The 11,934-nt window shown below is 38.5% G+C and overlaps 1 protein-coding gene across 3 annotated transcripts in view; it reads right to left on the reverse strand.

Moving 5' to 3' along the window:
• Positions 1–5,408: 5,408 nt before the first annotated feature.
• Positions 5,409–11,934, reverse strand: part of EDAR (ectodysplasin A receptor) — a 71,823-nt gene continuing 65,297 nt past the window's right edge. For all 3 annotated transcript variants that reach the window (XM_008635850.2, XM_008635852.2, XM_017737131.1), the window contains exons 8-12: positions 11,784–11,858; positions 11,407–11,479; positions 10,514–10,673; positions 7,603–7,663; positions 5,409–6,250 (exon numbers count right to left, since the gene is read on the reverse strand). In XM_008635850.2, coding sequence (XP_008634072.1) covers positions 5,931–6,250; positions 7,603–7,663; positions 10,514–10,673; positions 11,407–11,479; positions 11,784–11,858 — 689 coding nt within the window. In that variant the 3' untranslated portion in view covers positions 5,409–5,930. The remainder of the gene's footprint in view (positions 6,251–7,602; positions 7,664–10,513; positions 10,674–11,406; positions 11,480–11,783; positions 11,859–11,934) is intronic.

Here is an 11,934-nt window from a genome sequence, read left to right on the forward strand (position 1 = left end):
GATTTCTTGTAGCAGATAAATTTACCTGGAAGGTGAAAGTATGCTGAAGGCAACATATTTTGAAGAACTTCTATTCCTGATCAGCATCAATGTCTAAAATATATGATTTAACTTACCAGACCAGATTTAAAAGGAGCTGTAAGTAGAGCTCATAATTCAGAGCTGTTACACTGGATCCTTTAATTATACACTGAATTTTTCACCTAAAACTTACATGGCTTTGGAGATTGATGATATGATAAAAAGCATTTATCTTCAGGATAATGTATTTAGATGTAGTACAGAAAGTTGGAAGTTTTGATCTATGAAACAATTTGGTAATCTTCCACTTTCCAAATGGTTAGAGGAACCACAGTGACAGAGCAGTGACCTTGTGTTCCTCTGAATGATGTAATGCTCACATGTTTTTAAAACTCACTGAAGTTATTGTAAAAGTAATAGCACTGTGCAGTGTTGAGATCCCGCCTTTTACATCCCCCTGAAGAACACTGTGATGGGCAAAGGCACCTTTCTGTGTCACACTGACTCTTGTAGCATGTTGTGTCAAAATCACCACTATCCATCTCATCTTTTGGGCTGATGAACCTTTGAATACCCTCTTCTGACCATGGTTAGGAACATCCTTGTTTATTAGACTTTTGTTTTTTACATAAGTTTGAAAGCAAGGGTCTTGGGTATTTATGACTACCTTCTTACTATTAGAAGAGATAACTTTGAACAAAATCACTTTCTGTGTACTTGCTTGTAGCTGCTTTTCTTTTGAGTGGTCCTGAGTTGAAATTTAACAAACATAAGGCACAAGACTAAAGTCACACTGAGAGAATTAACTGAGGGAAAGAGAGCTGAAAAGCCATGTGTATTTACCATATATATTTTTTTCTCAAAAACCAGTTCTCTCTGTGCCCATTACTCAAGCATATTTAGACTGGACCCAAGGAATATTTCCCTGAATATAACACATCTCTCTGATCACTGCAGCTTAATGGTAAGTAATTGCTCTGATTACTAAGCTAGGGCTGCAAATTCAATGGCCAGGATACTGCTAACAATAGTTGAAAGGTCAGCATAAAAAACATTCCTACTAATAAGTTTACTTTAAGATCATTTTCAGCTCCATAAAATGGCATTCTTAGTGCAGTTAATTATGAAGAAAAATACATAATCTATCTAGCCTTAGGGGAAAAACAAGTATCATATGGTAGAGTTTCAAACAGGAGAGTAATCTCCCACCCACACATCAGCTTTTTGGAAAAGTAGTAGGCTTTTGAAGAAAGCTGGCAATAACTAGTGTTGCCAGACTGGTTTTTTGCTTCAGAAGAAGGAATATTCTAGTCTGTGGATTCAAGTGTTATTTATATAAGAAATGTAATTAAATATAATTTCTCTGTTCATGATCCTTCCCACAAAGTAGCAGTTTAATGTCTGCTTGATTTTTCCTTTTCCCCACTGAAGTGTGTGAGGATGATTTTTTTTCACAGCAGTCTTGCACACCAAGGCTGAATTTCAGAAGCAGATGCTGAACTCTGTTTCCTTCCTGATTCAGTTGTCTTTCTACTAATCAGTATTCAGCACTACCTCCTCCTGACTTTTTTTGTTTATTTCTATGTGGTGGATTAAATTGGAAAATAATTCCTGAATTGTCTTGCTATACTAACTTGAATCCTAATACAAGCTTGTTTTTATAGGAGCCTCAACTATAAAAAAAAAACCCTCTTTTTTTTCTTATAGCAGATGAACAAATGAGATGCCTGTGTGTGACCTGTGTAACAGCTAATCACTGATGCCTTCTGCAGCAGTGCATGAAAAGGCTTCTTACCATTCTTCCCTAAGTATTTAGACAGGCTAACTTTACAGAACAGTGGCAAAAAGGAATCAACATATTTCTGTCCTTGAAGAGTTGTTGATAGTGATAAATTAATGCCTGAGGTAACAGGTCCTATGCATTATAAATTATATCACAATAAATAATCAAAAGAACTTATTTGGATGTGGGGATAGAATATATATGCAATATTATGCATCTAGAACTAGATATAGCCTGAGACAGTCCATTCTTGCCCTGTTTCTATTAATATATTAAGTGAAATATGCCCTAGGAAGCCTATCCCATACATAATGAGGGCATGGGCTCCATTTTCTTCTCGTTATCAAGACTAGTATAGAGGTTGCTTGCAGAAGAATGACTTCTGCATACAGGAATCATTGTTGTACCTCTGGGTCATGATTTTCACCTGCAACAGCAAGAATTTTTCTCTTAAGTAGACCCTCCTTAAAACAAAGCAGGACTGCTGAACTGTATGAGGCTTAGAGTTTGACAGGGAGAAATGGAACTGGTGTGCTTTTTCAGCTTATCCTCCAACCCATACTGCTGGGCATTTATGCACATTGTTCATGACTAATGTGAATATTACAGAATTAAGAATATAGGAATTATAGAATATAAAGGCATTCAGCTGTTGTTGTTTTATACTGCAAAGCTGACCCCTACCCTTTTCAGCCCACCTTACCTCTCTTCTTTTTGTTTATGTCGTCAGTCCAAGACCATCAGATCCTGAACATTATGTAGAAGGCAGTCCCTGATTGCAACCTGAAATCAGAGAAAGTCTGCAAAGTCCAGCAAGTTTCTCTAAGGAAAACCTGGGACAGTATTGGTCAGGCTAGGAAGCTGGGACTAGGCAGGGAAAGTCTTACAAGGTAGTAAGTAGTTCAGTCTGGGGGAAATCCAAACTGGTGCTCTGTATTTTTTACAGAAGCTAGCAGTTCTTCTGGCGGTCTCACCTGTGCAGCCTAAGACTACATGAATACAATTATCCTGTCATGAAGTGAAAGCTTCCAGTAAAGATTTCTGGTAATGTTGTGTAGTACTGCTAGTTTAGAAATGCAGAAGGCAGGCATGCTAATGAGAGTACCATTACTGTGACATTACTCACCAGTCTCACAGTCTGCACGGTCCTCAGTACACAGATAAAAACTTAGAGATTCTCTGAGGAATTGCAAGGGGCTTGGCATTTTCACATTACATGTGAGCTGAAATACTGAATGCAAACTCTCTTGACAAAATGGTTTCTGCTTCAAGTTTCCAGAGTGATGCAGAAAAGCAGTATCCTACAGGAATGCAAAGATTCCTCCATGTATGTTACCAAGACACTCCCATACCACAGGAATGTGCCTGCCAGCCCTTGGCTAATGTATTTAATTACAGATTTATAAGGCAATATGCTATTTAATCAAAGAAATGGCTAATACAATTGTGTTTGACCTCTTTCTTTTATTAGCATATTTTATCTTCATATTTTACAATATAATAAGTTATATATACAGCATTAAACAAAGTTATTAGAAAGTAAGCTTTGGCAAGACCTACAGGATTCTTTTTCAATCCTGTATGTCTCTTGTATAACAATAAAAATACTGTATATGAAATAAAATAATGTTAAATAGCCTGTGTTCACATTGGCACCATAAGTTTCAAAACCCTAACTTTTCATGGCCCAATAAACATAAAAAAAGAAGATTCCTGTATCTTCTTTATCTTCTTTTTAACAAATACGTGATGTGTAGTTTTAAATGACACATAAAACATAGGAGGCAGTCCACTGAATAACACTGCAGTTACACACTGGCACAAGAAAAATAGAATCGTGATGCTTTCTTCTTTTTTCTTTCTTTCTTTCCTTTTTTTTTTTTTTAATTCTAGTAGCAATAGTAAAAACTGCAAATTCATGGTCTTGAAAATCATGTTGAAGATTGCTGAGCTGTAAGCAGATCTAGAAATCTTATCAAAGCCTGTTGAAATCTGTATGAATTTGTCATTGATTTCAAGACAGCAAGAATTTCACCCCTAAATTCAACATCAATCATCTAGTTAAATTTCAAATAAATGCGACTTGCTGCATCATTGAAACAAGAGTTAAAGTCTTACCAAATTTGGCATATGCAGATTAATGAAGAGTGTGTTATGATGTGAAAGAAAGGGTAGAAAAAGAATAATGAGAGGGATAGGTTTCATGTTGCAGTATGCACTTTCCCTGATATACAAATCAAGTGCTGAAAAGATACTAAATATAGATGTTAAAGAGTGATGCTAAATGTTTTGCACAATTATGATACTATCATAGATAAAACCTAGTTAATAAGTGATGGAATACTAGTTGTTAAATTCTGGGTAATAATTAATATTTTTAATTGCATTTTGGAATTTATGAAGTATTGCTCTGTAATTGGCATCTCTTAGTTTAGTGTTTGCACTTAGTGAAATTAATCTTCACTATTTTAGCGATGAATTAGGCAAATAGGTTTGGTGACAGACACTGACTTGTGGTCTGAATGAGTTTTAGATAAATTTTAACTATGAAAGTCAGACATTAGTTAAAAGAAAAACAAATTAGATCAATTTTTGTACTTCACAAACTCACAATAATGCTTTACCTTCCAGATGAGTTTGATGTCACTGGTGGATTCTGTGCTCATGGTCTAGGCTTACAAGAGTATATCGCATTAAGAAACACTTTTTCCTCTGCATTTCAAGTGTCTCTAAAGAAATCTACTCTTTTTACTCTTTGTGTCACATGTGCACCACTGCTGTCTGAAATTCCTCTGGTTAGAATATAATTTGATATATAGATGTCACTATTGGAAAAGTATATTTTTAATGGTAATGAACAATCTGGTTTTGGTTTTGATTTTTTTCTTAACAGTAAAGAAAAGAAGATTTTGCTCTCAACTTGCAAGGAGTAACTGCCCACTTTAACTGCCCACTTGCCAACCAGCTTGTCCTCAGCAAGCCAGCAGTTTGAATTTATAGTTTCTGAAATATCAGTATGGACCAAGAGTGCATTTGTATGTATTATGTAGATTGTTTTGAAGCACTTCAATCTGTAAATTGTGTTGACTCTTTTTTCGTGTAGCATAGTTAGTCAATCTGAGGACTGTTCATATACACCTATGCACATAATGCACATACTCCTAGATACAACAAACCCATAACAAGGTAGGAAATGAAACTGGTTGGAGAGGATAGAAATGTACGTGCCTAATGTGTATTAATTGATACTGTGGCTGTGGTACTGCTTCTGGCTGTAACTGTTAAACTGATGCCTTAGGTTTTACCTTTTATATTTCTCAAATCCTGTACTAGCTAGTGTGTAACTCTGAAGTTTCTTGTGGCCTGTTGGCTGCTGTTCTCTCATGCTGGTTAGACATAACAAACCTCTCTAGGTTTGCTCTTCAAGGACACCAGGCCCCAAAATGTGTAAACTAAAGCCACTAAAGAGGGGGGGGGAAACCTGGGGTAATTACATCATTAACTGAGGTTATAATTGGAGAATTAACCCTGATATGCAAATGGACCAAACTTATAAAAGTGTGAAGAACCCGTGACCCAGGGTCCATCTTGGGTGCAGCCTTTTGACTGCCCAGGGTGTACCATTGGAAGGCCCTTCAAATAAATACCTACTATTATTCTCTTATTCTTGTCTAGTCTCTGGTTTAGGTGGGCCACCACAATGCATCAACACCATTGAACCACTGAATGAAGCCCTAAGAGACAGGAATATTTTCAGAGAGCTATTCAATTCCTTTCCTGAAGGCCAGGCAGGAAGGTCGATACCAGCAGGGTTATTTGCCCTTCTACTCATGCACAGATCACTAAAGGGATATTTGTGTGTCCACTTACTATCAGTAACTGTTTAACATGAGCATTTTGTTTAATGATATGTTTCATGCCAAGCTTCTTGGGAGATTTCTGCTCTTGTTTTGGTAGATGCGTAACTTCACTTTCAGAAGTCAAAGAGAAGAGCTTCCCCTTGGTTATCGTGAACAATTAGGTAGAAGAAGCATCCACGGTCTTTAGTCCAAAGTCTTTGATGCAGTGCTTACTGGAATCACACTTCTTTGGGCTGATGTGGAAGTGCAGGGCCCAGACAGGCATGTCAGGATGTTCCTGCTGGGTCAGGAGCCGGCATTGCTTGTGCCCACTCCAGAATGTCTGCACACAAGGATTCAACAGCATCCAATCGCTCGATTTGCACCAGTTTGGTGAGCAGTTCTGGGATGCTGTAGCCTGCTGTGCTGATGCGGTCAAACAGCTGCATGCCATCTGTCATCCCGCCAATCTCATCCCTCTTCAGCCCAAAGCTCTCGGCCAGGTGGCGCCACGTTTTCACGATGGCTTTCTCTGTGTTGTAGGTCGAGCTGAGCATTCGGCTGGTCTTCTCCAGGCAGTCAAATGGCAGCTCCGTAGGGCTCAGACCTGCAAAGGGAGGGATGGCTTTTCAGGTGGCTCTGGGTACAAGTCTTGACATTTATTTAAGTACAACAGATTACACTGTTAGCAGTGAATACAGCTAAAATCTTAAGTGATAGCTCATGATAGGTCTGTCTAGCCCCAAAGTTATTCCTTTATATTACCTAATTAATTCTTCATTAGGATATCATAATTAGGGTAAAAAGTTGCCTGGAAAAGAAGTAATAGATGGGTTGTATGAATGCCCGTGGCTCTGCCCATTGCTTCAACAATTTACTAGCTGTTAGAAAAAGTATATTGCAACTGTGTCCCTAGTGAGCAGCCCCATTAATACACCTCTGCACACCAGTCTCAGTGTCTGAGCTCCAGAGACAGCTTTGACCCTTCCCTGAGACTGTCACAAGCAGCTGCTGAAACACATCTGTAATTGAAAGTTGCCCTTGTAGAAAAGTGAGAAATGAGGTGAAGCAATGATGCCAGACGCAAATATAAAGTCCCTGCAAGTGCTTAGCTGTCATTACTATCATGAATCTCTAGGGAGGATTTAACATTCATCCTGTGGGGAAAAGGCTATTTTCTCCTGGACGTATTTTCTATGTATTCATGGTCAGAAAACAGAGGAGAGAATCAGCTACAGCATTTTTCCCAAACAAGTCTTTTGCTTTCTGTAGTTTTCTTACTCAACAGCAGTAATCTGATGGGAGACAGAGCTGCCTGAATTACAGAATAATCATACACAAAGTGTGTGTGTGTGGTGTGGGAGGTAAATACAGTCACATCTCCTGTTCTGCAGGGAACTTAATTCGTGTCTCTTCTGCTAAAACACTTCAGGTAGTCAAGTGCTAAACAGGTTCAAAATCCTTATAGCCTGGAAACTCCACATGTTGTGAGATATGGGACAGAATTTAGAGAAGAAGAGTAGGTTGAGACTTGTCTTACCCTCAATCCTGACCCTCCCCAAATCCGACTTTCATATTTAGAACTATTTTTTATCTATTATCTAAAGAAATAAGTCCAACAGGTTTCCTCTAGATGGGGAATGCAAAACTGCTTCTTTGCATCTTGGCCTGTTTGTGTGTCCCAACACAGCCCATCACAACTCTTCCTGCTCTCCATGGGAAGGAAGCTCACGCACGTGCCCGGAGAGAAGCCATGGTGTGCTTCAGCCCAAGCCCAGCCTGGACAGCTCTGGGGTCACGGCACCACAGGGTTCCTGGCAAGTGAATACAAATCTGCCTACGGTGTCTTCTGTGGTTTGGGATTATTTTCCATAGATAGTCAGCGGGCCTTCTTATTTTATAGCAAATGCTTGTGATCTAATTTCATGCTGTTAGCATAGGTGCAAATTGTACACTCACCTTCTGCAACGTCACATACGTTAGCATACACGTCAAGTATCTTTTTCCTTCGACTTTGAATCTAAATGAAAAGAGTTTTATTTCAGTTACAAGATTAAACTAATTTTTCAGTTACAAGATTAAACAATTAGAAGACAGCAGTGGAAAGTCTGTGGGACATCTCCATTTTATGAGGTTTTCATACACTGTCCTTAAGGGTCCCTTTTGAAGACTCAAAGAAAATGACACAGCAATTATTCCATGAAACATAAACATATTTATGATTTCACTTGCCACTGCTAGAGTCTTTCATTCCAACTTCTAGACTTTTTTTGGGAGCAAGTACTTTTCTGCTCCAAGTGTTTGTATGTTTTATTTCTCTTTCAGACTGACGCAAACTCCTGAGAATGAGGACAAATCTGGTACCATGTATGCGAAATTAATGTAGGGTTGTCCAGGTAAACTAGGTCAGGACTGGATACAGGGAATTAAATTCAAACTGAAATTGCCTTCTTCTGATAATCTAAGAGGACTGAAGAGGAGGGGCTCTTCCTTTCTGTCTCTTGACATAGACCTGCTTAGTGCCTTACTAATTAACTGAAATATTTTACAGATAGATTTAAAAAAATAAACCAGTGAATTTTTGGAGAGAAGAAAGCTGGGAGTCCCAGGGAATCTAGTCATTTTTGACAAAAAAGAAACAGGACTGAAAACCTGACATTTTTCAAGCTAAAAATGGACATTTTAATATAGTTTCATTTAGCAAAATATTCTCAAGTTTTGGCTTTGGATTCAATGTGGAGTGAAAATAAATGTCAAAATGTCATGAGCTCTCAGGGACTGAAATTTTCTTCTCTGTGCCAGCTCTCATTAGGACTGAGCTTTCTGAAAAGCTGTCTTTTCGATAGGACTCTAGCATTATCTCCACAAATTTGTCACTTTTCACTGCAAAGGAGGCTTGAATAAAAGCTCTGCTTTCAGTATTTTATTTTGTGGAAAGATTTTCCTCATTTTATTTGGGCTGTAAAGGGCAAGGCACATCAATGACGTGGATTAATGGACTTGCAGCTGGAGAGCACAAAGTGGCTGCTCCACCTGAGGCGTGCCTGGCAGGCACAGTGCGAGTGCCTTGTCCGCAGGGCAACACAATGCAGACACTGAGTGTTGCTCACATCTTCCTCATGTAATTTACATGTGCTGAGTCAGTCACGTTGCTATTTTAGGCTTGGATTACCTGTTTTAGAACCTTGAAAACAGGAAATTTTCTTTTAATAGGGTTTATTAAAACTTCTCCTAAGAAAACTGTTGGATGCTTATTTTCATTCTCCCCTCACTTTTAGAAGAGAGAAGAAGGTTAAGTAATTCCATGAAGAATTATGCAAGATGCTCTTTTTACCAGAGGCAGAAGATGGGAGATTTTTAAACCTTAAGCTGAAAGCAAACAGGAAATATTTAGCCTGATGATCGTCTCTGTGGCAGCTCATTGCAAATGGGTTTTGTTATAACTAGGAAGAAGAAGGCTTGGTTAATAGCAAGCCTCTAATTTTCTTTATCCTTGTCTAACTGCTCTGAATACTCTCTCCTGTGCTATTAATGCTACTTAATTCCCAATCTGAAGAAAATTACTGCTTTTCTAGCTTCTGGCAACTGGCTTAATTGTGACATCTTAGGTATGGAGTGGAGAATCTTGATGCAATCTGCGCCTTCATTGAAAAGTCTGTCTTCAGCCTTGTCAGCTGTCTTTAGTCCATGAGGAAGTGTGTTAGAACAGGTCTGGAAGAAATAGTTCATGCTTAAGGTGCACTTATGGGCTATCTATCTAAATGACTCTGGAGAATGTATCTATGATCCATGATCTTTCTAAGGTAACCTGTTCCTTATTAAATATTCAGATTTCATGACGGCCCTAGATGTATTATCCTATTTCAAGCCAGTGCTTGCAAAAGTATCATCAAGTTGGATATTTAGAGAGACCTCAAAAACCCGAACTTTAAAATGTGAGTATTGGAGTAGTAAGTTATTTTCAGATGGTCATAAATGTCTACAACTACAAAACTGTTTAACTTGCGTTGAGACATTGTGTCTGATCTCAGCTGAAAAGTGATGTGTTTTAGAAAGTTTGAGCGGATCCATCCCAACAATTCAAAACATGCAAACATGAAAAGATGCATTTTCAAACCTATTTTTTTCTTAAACAATATCTGATGTTTGATATTAATGATGTGATTTTGACCTAGATATTGCCATTTTAAAATAAATTTGAAATACTGAAAAAATCTTAGCAGACACCTTCTTTTTAAGGATAATTTGATGTTAACACAAACTAAAAGTTTGTGGCCTTAACTGTGCCTTAAAATACTCCAAGTTAGAAAAAAAGCCCTGAGCATTACATAAAAAAAAAAGCAGGAAGAAGCAAAGGCCTTCCACAGCAAAACAGTGGATTACAGAGTCCTTCAGAGCACAGGAATGACCTTCAAGCCATGTGTATGTTTTTCAAAATTCCACATGGAAACCAAGCACAACACCGGATATTACTGAGAAGTCTGTGCCATGGAAATACCGATGCAGCTGGGTCAAGGTACTCAGATGCTCTGCTGTCAGCTGAATCCTGCCATGCTGATATATTGTTTTACTGTCTTAGCATTAGCTATAACAGGGGATTGCTGTTATTTGGGGTTTTTCTTTCTTTAAACTGTAAATATAACACTCAAAAAAGCAAAGTAATTAGTCTTGTAGAAAATTTGATTATCATCCCTGAACATTCTACATGTCATTATGCAAAGAGATTCTATAAGAAATTTGTCTGGAGAAGCTCTTGTACATCAATCTGATCTACACTACAATGCATTTTGGGGGGTGATAGCTTATATATTTTTTTCTTAAAAAAAAGTAAAAAAACGGTCTCAATTTTTAAATCTCAAGGTAGCCTTACCCCAGTTGATTTATTGCTTGTAGAAGATTTATCTCTGGCCAAATGCACTAAAGATAACAAGCATCTCTCTGGAGTCCCTTGCTTGTCAACTGCAGCTTCTTCATCACTATCCATACTCCGGCTTAAAAGTCGTTCATTCTCAGAAGATGCATCATTTTCACTGTAAAATGAAGGATATGGTTATCTTAGTGAAGCCTCTCGAGCTGACTCCAGCCATCTCCGTTTCGCTATCCAAGAGTAATTGAATAGAATTGTCTTCCATTTTTTAAAATGCCTTTCCTCCGAAATCCTGTGAGTGTAACAGCCTTCACCAGCGCAGGGTGTATGTGCAATGCCCACCAAGTCACACAGTCACAGGTAGCTTGCAAGAATCTTTTCAGAGAGGGATTTTCCAGCTGAGGACAGTGTTTAGCTCACCTTAATCATGTTACCCAGGCAGGTTTGGCTACTGGGCAGAGACAAGATGAGGAAAACTACCACAACCTGCCATCCAGATGATGCTACGAACAAGGGGTTTCCTTAAGGCCTGTAGCAGCTATTTTTACTCTTCCTGCCTAGAAAGGGAAGAGGAACCTCACTAAGGCCATGTGAGTGAGAGCTGCACGCAGATCCCAGAAATTAGCCTCTCAAAAGAGTAGATGGAATCCCAAGAGCGGATGAATTGGTCACAGAGAGAATGGGGAGGACACAGGTGTCTCTTCATGATATCTGTTATCATCTCTTAGAAACCAGAGGGGGAAAAGCCTACTAAGGCACCTGGTCTTTGCCCTGCTGCAGCAACTTGCCAGCACACCCATCGAATTAGTTCATGTGTTCCACTGTACCAGGATGAATGATGACCATGTGCCTTCCCCATTTCAGTGAAACTAGCAATATACTTATCTTTTACCCACCTTTTGGCAGCCTTAGCTGGAGTAGCTGTAAGTTTTTCAAACTCTTCTTTCTCAGAGAATATCACAACATTATCTGTAGAACAACAATTAGAGAAGTTTAAATTGGCAATAAGTTTCCAAACCAGTGCTTTGTGTCAGGAGCTAGCTCTGCTGGCAACCTTGCTGACAAAATAAATCTCTCTGCTGTATTTTTAGTTGCTATCAGAGGATTAAGTGACATTCTGGAAGTATAAAAAACTGTTATAGACCATTCTTTAGTAAACTGATACGGGTTTTATACACTCCAAAGGAGAAATTGTAATTAAGAGAAATGTATTAAGAGTATTTAAGCCCAGTGTTGTCTTGGATAGAAAAAGCAAAACTAAACCAACTTGTACCTTGTACTTCTTTCTTCTCTTCTTGTGTGTTAGCCTGAGCTTCGACATTTTTTACTGAGTGGCTCTTGCAACAGGCTAGAATATACAAATATAACTCTAATTATTCTCAGAAGCTTTCTAAAGAGAGCATTTGCCACTAAAATTTCACCTG

The sequence above is a fragment of the Corvus brachyrhynchos genome, unplaced genomic scaffold (genome assembly GCF_000691975.1).
Source record: "Corvus brachyrhynchos isolate BGI_N302 unplaced genomic scaffold, ASM69197v1 scaffold83, whole genome shotgun sequence".
NCBI lineage: Eukaryota > Metazoa > Chordata > Aves > Passeriformes > Corvidae > Corvus > Corvus brachyrhynchos.